Genomic DNA, 13,175 nt, shown 5'->3' on the forward strand with positions numbered 1-13,175 from the left:
TATTATTCTCTCAGTCTACTGTACTGAGATTTCTTAAGGGACTGACTTATGCCTTTCCACCAATCAGAGAACGCCTTGCTCCGTGGGATTTCAGTGTAGTGCCTACTTGCTTAATGGTTCCTCCCTTCAAGCAAATGGCTCCCTGCTGATACTGTCATCTTTCTATGAAGACATCTTTCCTGTTGGCCGTAACATTGGCCAGGAGAAAAGGGGAAATTCAGGCTCTCCTGACAGAACCCTCCATACAGTCTTTCACAAGGATAAGATCACCTTGAGGCCTCATCCTAAATTCCTGCCTAAGGTTGTCTCAGATTTTCACTTTAATCAATCTATAAATCTACCAGCCTTTCCCCCCAAGACCTCATTCTTCCCCGACAGAGTAAAACTTCATACGCTAGATGTGGTTAGAACATTGTCCTTTCACATGGCCAAGATTGGATTAGTTAGAACTCACCAAGACTATTTGTTGTATTTGCAAAATGGAAAGGGGATAACCGGTTTATTCACAGAGACTATCCAAATCTTTTTTGGACTTTATACATTCTTGCTATGGGTTAGTGAAGCAAGATTCACCTGGTCACAAGGTCTTACTCAACCTAAGTTTAGGCAGCTTCTGCCAGTCTTTGACCAATGTTCCCTTGACTGAGGTTTATAGAGCGGTGATTTAGAATTCAGTCCATACTTACACCACTCGCTATGCCTTGGTATAGGCCACTAGATCAGATGCAAACATTGGTAGAATGGTCTTTCAATTGATATTTGAGTAGGACCCCTCTTAGACATGTCCAAGAACAGTACATTGCTTGCTAGTCACCAAAAATAGTGTGGATAATCACTCTAGAAGAAAGTACATTTATTTGTATCACAGTAACTGTAGTTCTTTGAGATGTATTATCTTCACATTTTCCATTACTTGCCCTCCATCCCTGCTAAATGAGAGTCCTGACAGTTGGGATTCTTACTGGCAAAAGAACTGATAGGCAGTTGAGGCCACCCTGCCCTTTATACCCTCAGCTGCTCACAAGGGCTGGCAGAGTGTAGGAATGGCACAAAGTACACTCATACCTCAAAATAATCGAATCTCACACACATTGGGTGCCTCTGCATGAAGAGTGGAGTCTGTGTTGACAATATATCTTGAAGACGTACAGTTCAGGGAAGACGTATAGGGAAGACTGATGTTCCAGAATCTCCAAGACCTTGAGGAGAGGAGGTCACAACATCAACAAACAGGCTATGCCAGCCTTTGACCAATCTCCCTGCATCTGAAGAAGGTCTGCTAGTGAGAAGCACTGTGCCAATAGAACATTACTGTCTGGCTTCTTGACTGCAGTTCCAGCTCTTACTGTATGAGAGACCAGAAGACTGAGAACTGATGAGGTTGCAACCCCCTATTATCTTAAGTATCTTAATTTTCTTTTTCTATTTTTATTAGCTGAGAAACATCCCAACCTTTTATTTTAGGATGTGAAAGTGTAGTATGTACATGCACAGGCCCACTGATAGCAATTCCGGGCCCCAGGGCAGAGCAGTCAATGGGCGCTCTTCTGGCATGGTCAGGGCTTCCATAGGCCACCTGGCTGCCTTCGCTACTGCTGATACCACCCCGTGTGCGCCTAGGAGCTCTGCAGCCTGCCAGGGCAATTTAAAAAGGCCCAGGGCTCCTGAGCCTTTTTAAATCACTCAGGCTCCTGAGCAATTTCCCTCTTCCCCCTGTCAGCAGGCCTGTGCATGTATCTGTGTCTGAGCATCCATAAAGACCACAAGGGGAAGGCACCAAAACAGGAAAGCTCCCCAAGTTTAAACAGCCCTAAATATTATCTCATAGAGCGCACTATTATGAATAGTGTTATCTTTAAAAGTCTTGATGATAGAGTTTAAATTATCTGTAATTTCTGGGAAAATAAGCATTGCCCAACCTTCTGCTTTTGAAGAGTGTTTCATTAAAAATCTGTATTATAATATCTCTGTTGTGGAGAAGGAGGAAAAGGTTAGCCATCACATAAAAGTAGAATTCTAGGAAGGAAGCATTATAATTGGTTTCTCAGGTTGTGGTTTAGACATTAAACGATTTGCTTTCAGTATTAAACTTTTGACCCGCTTTAAACCAAAGATCTGATAGACTTTGGTGTAAAAATCTTTATTTGGGATTTATAACCAAATGTTCAACCATATTTTTAGAATCCTCTTTAGAATTTATAAGTATTGATTTTGGCATCAATTTCATTTAATTAATTTGATGATTAAATTCCAATCCAATATTGAATCTAATTTATTGATTTGATTGTTGTAATGTTCTATTTTTAGTTTAATATTACTATTAACAGTTTAGCTTTGATTGTTTTGTTGATTTTACTTTTCTTTAAAATTTTAAATAAAATGATATTGAACCACATTTCCTTCAATAAACAATGTCGGTCCAGAACCTTTGAGGATCTTGTTGTGCATTGACTAGTCAAACTAAAAACCTGACCAACTTCCCATAATTAGTCGTTGGTTCTCAGATGGTGTAAGGGGGTCCTAAATGTCCCATTTCTCACCGAGGTAGCATTTCCTGTGGTGTAGGCATTGCAGAAGAAATTTAAAATGTAGGTAAAATTATTTCAGATAATTAAAATGAGAATTTTTTTTTAAATGTAACTTCATTGAGTGACTCAGAGTAATTTTCTCTCCTTTATTTTACCTTCACCAATTTACTTCTTTTACATTTCTTTTTGATTATATTCAGACAGGATCTAAATATTTTTATTTGTTGCAGGAATGTAAAGAGGTAGTTGCATATTTCAGTCATCAGTTACTAGACAGTCTGTTGAAAGCCACCCGGCTATCTTTGGATACTCTTAAAAAAAGAATGTTTGTTTCAAGGTAAGTTGCAAGTGAAGTAGCACTTCAGTAAAACAGCTTAGAGAGTAATACTGAGGTAGTATTATGAATATCCATTTAGTTTCTTTATCTTTGTTATCAAGAATTTATATGAAAGACTAAGGGGAAAATACATTTATGTTAATTGATTGTAATTCATTTCTTCTAGTACTAACAGATGATATGTCCTTTTTCCATGAACCAAGCCTTCTACCTTTTAATACACCTTCCTATTTTCAATAGAAAAAATAAGGAGTTTTGGCAGTGTAACATATTTCAGATTCATTATTTTATGTTTGTTTTTTTTAGTGGCACTCACAATACACTAGGTGGTTTCCGGAAATTAGAGAAAGAATTAAACTTGCTTTACATAGCTCACATTTTAACAATGGACAGACAGATTAACAAAAGATTTTTTCCTTCAATCATTCAACCAGGATTTTCCTTCAATCCTAAGGAAGCTCATCCGGTGACAGTTTTCATAGCAGATGTATCTGTGAATGCCATGTGCTTTGACTTTAGAACAGTGACCTCAAACTCTGAAGCCAAGTGCTAGATCTCACTTCATCTGTAGATAGTAAACAAACGCTCTCCGCAAATATTTTGTGCTTCCAAGTTCAAAGAATCCCTGCTTTTCTGAGAAAAGATGGTGAAACAATTGTGGCTTACAATGCCCCAACCCAAACAGTTGCTTCCTTTGTCAGCCAACAAACCAAGAAGAGAATAAAGATTTTCCTCAATGCAGAGTCACTCCTTTTCCTCATACTCAGGGCAAAGATACCAGAGAAAGGAGAACACTTGCAGTGTTTTCTTGGATCGCAGATGCAATCCTTGGAGTAGAGTCTAGGATTCCAAGACTAGAGTTATCTCAGATGCCCCCTAGACATGGCATCAACTATCCACAGAGATTTTGGTCAGTTCTGTAATCACAGCAGACACTTTGGGGAAACTGTCCCTGCTTAGGTGATTGGTTCTCCCCCATTTCATGCAACGAAATATGGGAAATATCCCTTTGGAAGAACTGGAGTTGTTCAGTTAAAAGACACCACTCTAGAAATTAAAGAATTCCTGATCAATCCTGGTCTGTATACCAACCTTCCTGTGGAAGACTCTTTTCCATTTTCAGCATAAGGGCCAACAGTAATAGTAGACTATAGCTTGGTCCAGGGGTTCCTCAATGAGACAGTTGTTTACTAGAAGATAGAGATCTAGAAATCAGAAAAAAAAGTCTTTATGTGGTTCAATTTCTGAATCTTCCTCAAAGAAGCAAATCTAAGGGCACGCTTGAATTTTCTAAACTTGCAGATTTTAATTTCCCTTCCATTTCTTCTTGAGGAATCACTATCTTTTTCATGATGGCATGGATTGAACCTCAGACAAATGGATTTTGGAAATTCTCTGACAAGCTGAGTGTTCCCTAGGATTTATAGGGCTCTACGCAGTATTATTAAACTGGTGTGCCTATGCCCGATGGTAGCCCGAGCTCACAGCCCGTGTTTGCCTATGTTGCATATGCCTGAGGACGGCCCTGCTGACAAGGTTGTGTAATCCAACTCCTACACATAACATCTGGCCACTGCCTGCCTTCAGAGATCTTCCCGTTGCAGACATATATAAAGCAGCTATTCTTCACATTTTTATAAAATATTTTTGCTTGGGTTTGGCTTCAAGTTTCAGGCTTCTCATACCCAAAATTTATTTCCAAGGTAGGGAAGTCCAAATTCTCGCTATAGCCCTACAACCACTGCCAAGAAAACAAAAATGTTCAGGATGTGGTTTTTCTTTATTTGGCAATTTCCTTTCAATAGTTTTTTTCTTTCTAATTGCTGTCTCCTCCTACAGACTTTAATATATCTAGTTTCTTGTGCTGGATGTTTAAGAGGTGTCTTATCATTGTGCTTGTTGCAGCTTTGTCCATTTGGGGAGATGAGGGGGGACATGACTCATGCTTTCAGCGACAAAGTGAAATCTTGGCCCCATTGCAGTCGATAGGAGTTTTGGCGTCTACTTCAGTGGAGCCAGAATTTCAGCACAGTTACCCTGCACAGAAGGAATCTTGAGAGAAGGAAATTACGTAGTAGTTTTTCTGGTTCACTAAATATATCATCTTGAAGAATTCTCACTCACCTAGCCACTACATTTTAGAATTTGGAAACTGTTCTTCTTCAAGTGCTGTCCCTGTGGGTGCTCCACTCCAGGTGATGCCATTGCATTTTAGAATTTGGAAACTGTCCGTTTTAAAGTGTCCTGATTCTTGCAACTTGTTTTCATTTTTTTTATCTTTGGAGTATGTTTTTAATCATGTGTTGATCATTTTATATTGGTTTATCATCCTGGCAATTTCACTTTCCACCCTATTGAAGGACCTGATTGAAATGCTTGGTGAGCAGATTTCATTATTTTGGGGAGTTGTCCATCATACTTAAACAAGTACTGACTGGAAGGCTCTAAGGGCAGTGGCTAGGTCCAGGGTGACATGTGACTATCTTTGGTGGGGACGGTGGTGCTCTTGGCTGCTACCACTACCCTTAGACATTAAAAACTTTTAGAACTAGGGCATTCTATCTGTCCTGTGTTACAGAACTGAGATCCTGGGCTGAGAATTCTATAAAATGATTTCAGAGATGCCTAATTTCAAGGGAAGTAATTTCCTTTTCCAGTAACTCAAATGATGATGGCATTATAGTTGAAAAGTTTTATGTTGAAGTATATATAATGTAGTTCAATTTTATTTTCAGCACCAGCACCTTTGGACGAACAGCTTTTTTTGCTCAGGCAAGCAAATCTGAAGAGGTTGTTTCTTTCCTAAAAGCTGAAGTGCATCTTGCTATTCCTAATGTGGTAAGCAATTTGTGATATTATATTTAGCAAAGTAAAAAGATGCTATCCAAGAATTACATTTCCATATCCCCACTTGTGAGATGTGTGATACCTGTGCTGACCTTGAAGCCATCTAAAGGAACAGTGACTGCTGGGGCAAGGCAGGTGTCCCCTTGGTAAAATGTATTCACAGCCTGACATCCTCAGTTCCCTCTTACAGTGGCCAGCTGCTGAGATCAGAACCATTTATATAGTGTAGTATTTGTCAGCAACTATATTTCATATTTGTTCATTTCTGTTTTTTTTAATTATTGTATTTGGCTGCTAATTTCTCCCTTATTTTTGGTGTTTGAAAAGTTAGATTGGTTCTTTTTTATATTGACGCTTTGGCTGTTTTATGACTGGGTCAGGCCGCTGCCGGCAGGCAGCCCACCCAGGGGTTCCCTTGGGTCAGTGCACCGCCGGCGGCAGACAGCCTATCCAGGGGTTCCCCTGAGTCAGTGCACCGCAGCTGGCAGGCAGCCCAGGGGTTCCCCTTGGTCAGTGCGCTGCCGGCAGCCCAGGGGTTCGGGCTGCCGGTGGCACGCTGACCCAGGGGAACCCCTGGGCTGCCTGCCGGCGGCTCAGATTCCCTCTCCCTCCCAGTGCAGCAGCTGCTCCATCCCATGCCATTCTTCTCATTGCTGGTGGTGGGGCTGGTGGCTGGGAAGAGCTCCACAGCTCTGCTTAGCGCACATGGCATGAGCCTGGTGACAGCTGACAGCACGGCTTCTGGAGCAGAGGTGAGCTGGGGTGGAGGTGCTGGACGGCTCCCCGGGGCGGGGGGAGCTGCCACGGGGGTGCGCCTCAGGGCGGAGCTGCCGCAGGGCTTGACGGGGGGCGCATGGTGGCAGTTTCGCCAAGGGTGTGAAACTTTCTTGCACCGGCCCTGATTCCAGACCATAGTGAACTTCATTACCCAGTTACAGGCTCACCAAAACATCAACAAGGGTGTGCCTCAGGCCTCTGGGACACATGGTCTCCTGAACCTACATGACACAGTTTGCTAGACTTCACCTATGTTCCAGAGAGGGGTAGTTAAAAATCAGTGTATTTTCCCAGAAAGAATCACATGGACATGCAAGGGACACTTGCAAATGTTGTTATCTTCTTATTAGACTGGCAGAAAGACCCACATCAAGTGGAAAAGGAGTTCTCTTCTCCTGGCTTCTGTCTACCAAGAATTTAGTGACAGATATGCCTCCATTCAAGGATGGGAAGCTCACTCAGATTATCTATAAATACAAGACTTCTGGTAGTTTTATTGTATTATTTCAATTGAACTACCAGTTTTAGGAAGTCATTTTGGTTATTTGTTACACTATGACCTTTATGATTCTTAGTATATGTGCTCAGACTCTTTCCAGGAGTGTTAAACAATGTATCATTTAATGGTATGAGTAAGCTGCAGTCCCTGTGCCACCTACTGTAAGGTTTCTTTGTACTAGGACAGTGACAGTGTCTTTTGCTTGCCTTAAACATGTTCCTATTGAAGAAATCTGTAAATCTGCTCCTTGGAAGTCTGTCCATATCTTTAATAAATATTATGCTTTGAATTTGCCTTCAAGAGCAGATTTAGATTTGATGATGCTTCAAACTTTAATTAGGACTCTGTTCCACATCCTGAATTTTCAGCACTGCTTGCCATGAATCCAACAAATTTAATAAATGTTAAATTTAAAAGAAATGCAAACATTGAGATATGGAAAAGCACATTTAGGGTACCCAGACTACCATAACTCTGCCTCATAGTGATACTATGGGGGTGGGTGGGAGGAGGAGGAGAAAAATCTGTGTCTTTAAAAATAAATTTAATCGAATCTGGGACCAAAAACATGAATATGCCTTAATCATAATTGTATGATTATTGCATTGTGACACTACAGGACATTTTCAGAAAAGGTCTTGCTCCTAGTAATGATGCTGAAGAAGTTGAGGTAAGCTTTGCAAATCCAGAAGTGAAGGTTTTTGAACCTGTATCTGTCTTTGTCAGCGCCTTCAAGGATTCCAGCCAGGAACCTTGGATAATTCAGCTTCTCTCATGGCTACTCCTGAATTAGAGGGGTCTGAAGCTTAGTCTGTCAGTCTTGGCAATACATAGGTGTGAAGATCTGACAAATCTTACACTCGTGGGGTTGAACTTCCTCTCGACAGAATAGGTAGCTGGTGAGGACACCCAACTTCAGAAATATTCCTGGGCAGGCAGTGCAATCCTTTAATTGTTGGGGGTGGGGGTGGAGGTCAGCACCAGCAATGGCACTGCGTAGTTGGATGCAAGAAAGGTAATATTCTGTGGCCGGTAATAGTGCAATGTCGCATATGTCCATCCCTGGGTAAAACAGGAGCTCGGGACAATTGTGATTCAGAGGAGTGCTTCTGAGTCACAATCATTTCGAGCTTCTACGGAGTGGCACAACTATGCAGCACCTTTAGCAAGGACTATGACGAAAGGCTCAATGTAGCTCTTGGAAAATTAGGTTATGATGCATTTATTTAAACAACATTTTTTATATTTTGTGCAGGTAATGGTTCCTAGTTTAGATGATATTCAGCAAGTCATCAATCGCATGATCCAATTAACATTGGAAGTAAGTCGTGGAGTCGCACATTGGGGACAGCAACACTTACAAAAATCGAGTATATTACTGAACAGAAATGTACCTATTGTCTCTTCATCACCCAGTATGGTAGCAGGGAGAGCAGCCAAAAAAGAAGAAAGTAAGGTTTTTTGCTTACTTTAACTTTTTTCTTCTAATAAAATGTCTTTGCTTCTGAATATTTCATGATTATTCTCACTTGGTTTGAAAGGGACCTAATGTGTATTCTTTTGGATTACCTTACCTATTTTTACTTTAATTTAGACAGTTGTATTTAACAGAAGTGGCTATTCCAAACTCATGAAAATAGTAGGAAACTAAGCAATAATCAGATAAACTATTACATAATATAAATATTGTCACAGTATAAGTTTCCCCTTTAATCTCAAGCAACATAAACTTTTTAGTGTTACCGTTACATACTGCTCCTACTTTCTTAGTACCGAAGAATGTAGCCCATCATGTTATTGGATAAAATAAAAAGTTATGCAAACTTCATTCACTGGACGGTTAACATGGGAATGAGTGGCAGTGCTGTTATTAGGATTCAGATCACTGATATTACAATTGAAAGATTTCATTATTATCTGCATTCCTAAAGTGGACATATGCAGAATAATTACCAGCATTATTAAGACAGAGGAAGGATGCTAGAGTAGTTAGGTCACTAGGTAGGATTTACGAGACCTGGGTTCAGTAACCTGCTCTATCACAAGCTTTCTGTCTGTGCTTCAATTCTGCATCTGTAATATATGCATCTGTATACATATGCATCTGTAAATACAAGATAGCAGTACTTCTGTAACTCACAGGAGTGTAGTAAGGATAAATACACTAAAGATTGTGGGATGCTTGGCTGCTGAGGTGATGGTGGCCATATAAGTAACTTAAATAGGCAACTAGATTGTCATTTAATTCACGAGGGGCATATGTTGCACAGAATTTTAAGAGTTCAATTATAATATGCCATGATATGAGAGAATGTAGGGATGCGTAAAGCATTACTTGCAGGGCCAGCCTTAGGGCAGAGCAATGTGGGTGCCCACCCAGGACGCTGTAGCCAGGAGGGCACTGTGATGCATAGGCCAGGGGCTTGGGCTTCCCCTCGCTGCCTGCGGAGTGCAGCCTGGCATGGAGCATTGCATACACTTCCCTGCTCCTGAGTGGAGGCCACCTGCTCACTGCCCCGCGTGGTTTCCCAAGCTGGTTCCAAGTTCTGCCTCTGCACTCTGTGACTTCTAGCCAGATCCTTTCCTCCTTTCTCCCCCTTGATTGTCCCAGCCCTGCTGTTCCTCTTTTCATGGATGACCTGAACAAAAGCCGTTCAGCCCAATGGAATGTGAGTGTGGCATCTCGGCCAGCCAATTGGAGCTGGAAGTTGCCCCCTCTTCTAGATTGGGATGGGAAGGGAAGGGTCTGGGAATTAAAACTGCAGAGCAGAGAGATCAGTAAGTCTTACGGGGTCCTGACCCTGTGCCCCAGGTTCCAGCCTCCTACAGCTGCCAGGGAACCCCCTCTCTATGCCCCTATGTCCCAGCCCTTCCAGCTCCTGAGGCCCCTTCCCTGTGCCCCCAGCTCCCAGGGGACGGCTTCTTGTTCCCCCAGCTCCCAGCTGCCCCATCTTCCAAGGGACCCCTCCCTGTGCCTCTATGTCCCAGCTTACCCAGCTCCCAGGGGCCACTCTCTGTGCTCCAAGAGCCTGGGGGACCCAGCTCCCAGGGACCCCTTCGTATGCCCCTAGTGCACCTCCTCTTTGGCTGCCAACCTTCTGGCAGAGCAGCTGGATGCCGTGCTAAGTGGGAGAGTTTGAGAGGTGCAGGAGAAATACGACTCTGCCCCAGAGCCCTGTCACCCTGTGAGAGTGCAGAAGACCGCCTACTGCATTGTCTTGGCTGTCTTGCTCAATGACCAAATGAGGGAATCCCTGTAACACTTGCTGGGGGAGTCAAAGTGACTTCTGTGGGGTTTCCTATGATGCCCATCTCTGTGGCATCCAGATGTGAGTCACTGCAGGAAAGGATTGGCCATATGTGTGGATGATGTGGGCTGGGGCAGTGCTATGGTTAAGAGGCAAGAAGCAGGGTGGGCCTGGAGTGTGAGGTCACAGAAGGGAGTTTGGGGCAATGAGGGGTGGGGGAAGAGGCAGTGGGGGCTTGGGCGATGGGGGTGGGGTAGGGAGCCGGGGAAGGCAGCTGGGGTCAGGGGCGCCAAAATACAAGTTTGCCCAGGGTGCTATTTTCCCTAAGGCCAGCCCTGATTACTTCATGAAAATATTTTTGACTCTGTTAAAGAAAACTTGAGAAAATAGCATAACAATAATTGTCAACAAAAATATTGGGAATCACACTTTTAAAAATGTGTTCAAGTGTATGTAAATTAGGGCTGCAGATTAATCACAGTTAATGCATGTGATTAATGCAAAACAAATTAACTAGATTAAAAAATAGTGATTAATCACATTTTTAATCATAATCTTAATAATAAAATACCAATTTAAATTTATTATAAATATTTTTGGATGTTTTTCTACATTTTCAAATATATTGATTTCAATTACAACACAGAATACAAAAGTGTACAGTGCTCACTTTATCATACGGTTTTTATTACAAATATTTGTACTATAGTGTAATCTTTTATCATGAAATATCTTACAGATGTAGAATTATTATTTTTTACATCATTTCACTCAAAACCAAAACAATGTAAAGCTTTAGAGCCTACATGTCCATTCAGTCCTCCCCCTTGTTCAGCCAATTGCTAAGACAAACAAGTTTTTTTACATTTATGAGAGATAATGCTGCCCACTTCTTAATTATGTCACCTGAAAGTGAGAACAGGCATTCTCATGGCACTGTTTTAACTGGCGTTGTAAGGTATTTATGTGCCAGATATGCTAAAATTCATATGTCCCTACATGCTTTGACTTGCAGGCTCTAAAGTTTTACATTGTTTTGTTTTTTGAGTGTGGTTACATAAAAAAGCACCCTACATTTCTAAGTTGCGCTTTCATAATAAAGAGATTAAACTACAGTACTTTTATGAAGTGAATTTAAAAATACTGTTATTTTCTTTATCTTTTTTACAGTGCAAATATTTATAATAAAAAATAATACAAGGTGAGCACTGTACACGTATTCTGTGTTGTAATTGAAATCAATATATTTGAAAAGGTAGAAAAACATCCAAAATATTTATAATAAATTTCAATTAGTATTCTATTATTGTTCAACAGTGCGATTAAAACTGCAGTTAATCTTGACTATTTTTTTAATCCCACAATTAATTGTAATTATTTTTTTAATTGTTTGACATCTCTAATGGACTTATATGTACTAACCTCTCACATATAGAAATTGAAGTTAAAATGTGCCTCTTGGGCGACAAGTGACATTTACAGCTCCTTAAACTACATATTTTGGCACAGTTTGCTTAGAAAAAGGTCTTTCATGAAATAACAATGGTGTCACATTTAAGAGATAAAGTACCTCATACTGTTTGAGAGAGCTTGTATGGTTAAATATTTGAAATGTATGGTTTTAACAAACCTAACAAATATCACTTTACATAAAATAACATCAAAACTGTGCTAGGTGTGCTCTTTACAAGAAGAATGAAGACAAAGTCCCTGAACATTTAAAATGCAAATACGCAACATATAGATAGAGGATAGGGGAATGGGATGCAACAGCCCAAGCAATAATGAAGTACAGATTACAGATTTTGAAACTTCTACAATTTTTGGTTTAACTCTTTTGTCTTCTGTTTTGTTACAAATATATTGGGAGAAAATTATAGTTTTATATTTTTGGAAATGTGAAGGTGGATTTTAATGGTTTGTTAACTTTTTATGCAAATTGTTTATTTTACAGAAGTAGTTGATGAGATTCCTGTAAGAAAGCTAAGAAATTTTTATCCAGGTGTCGCAGAACACAAAGATATTTCTAAACTAGTTGTGCTGCTCTCCTCATCTGTAAATTCCATAAGAAAAGCAGCTGGTGAAGCACTGCAAGACTTTCACAAATATAGGGTTCTGTGGACAGAAGACAGAGATGCTAAAGTTCAGGTAAATTTATTGATGAGCATTTCTAGAGGAGTATCCTCTATAACAGGGGTACACAGAGGTCTTTCAGGGGGTATGTCAACTCATCTAGATTTTTGCCTAGTTTTACAACAGGATCTAGAGCCGTGCAGTAGGACAGGGGTCCCGCAGGTCTCACAGGACCCACTGCCATAATACCAGGAGCAGGATAAAAATTCAACAAACAAGGCGGGAGCGGGTGGAAATGGATATTTTGGGGTGGGTTGGAAGCGGGATTAAAAAAAATAGTCCTCCCTTGCCACAAGCAACTTGAATGCCCCGGCCAGCAGCCACTGCTTTCTGAATGCCCAGCTCTGAAGGCAGTACTGCCGTCAGCAGCAGCACAGAAATAAGGGGGGCAATACAGTACCGCTGCCGTCCGGCCACCAATGGCAAGGCTCACAAGTGAAAAACTGGCTCAATATCACACTGAAATGTAAGTAAAATAATTGTATTCCAGTGGGTTTATTTTATAATTATATGGCAAAAATGAGAATGTAAGCAATTTTTCAGTAATAATGTATTTTGACACTTTTGTATTTTTATGTCTGATTTTATAAGCAAGTAGTTTTTAAGTGAGGTGAAACTTGGGGTACATAAGACAAATCAGACACCTGAAAGGGATATAGTACTCTGGAAAGGTTGAGAACCACTACTCTATAAGTCTCTTCATCTTCTGAAATAAGAACACAACTAAAGAAGATTGGAGGAAAAGGATGTGGAAATAAATTGATTAACAGCTGAAAGAAATCACTATGACCTTACAGCAACAGGAA

At 40.8% G+C, this 13,175-nt stretch overlaps 1 protein-coding gene across 1 annotated transcript in view; it reads left to right on the plus strand.

The window, feature by feature from the left end:
- The window catches only part of DNAH8 (dynein axonemal heavy chain 8), a 621,721-nt gene that overhangs the window by 210,342 nt on the left and 398,204 nt on the right, over nt 1-13,175 (plus strand). Inside the window, exons 25-28 of the mRNA XM_075064269.1 lie at nt 2,759-2,865; nt 5,601-5,703; nt 8,244-8,439; nt 12,191-12,384. Of these exons, the coding sequence (XP_074920370.1) occupies nt 2,759-2,865; nt 5,601-5,703; nt 8,244-8,439; nt 12,191-12,384 (600 nt within the window). The remainder of the gene's footprint in view (nt 1-2,758; nt 2,866-5,600; nt 5,704-8,243; nt 8,440-12,190; nt 12,385-13,175) is intronic.

This window comes from Chelonoidis abingdonii, chromosome 3 (genome assembly GCF_003597395.2).
Source record: "Chelonoidis abingdonii isolate Lonesome George chromosome 3, CheloAbing_2.0, whole genome shotgun sequence".
NCBI classification, from domain to species: Eukaryota; Metazoa; Chordata; order Testudines; family Testudinidae; genus Chelonoidis; species Chelonoidis abingdonii.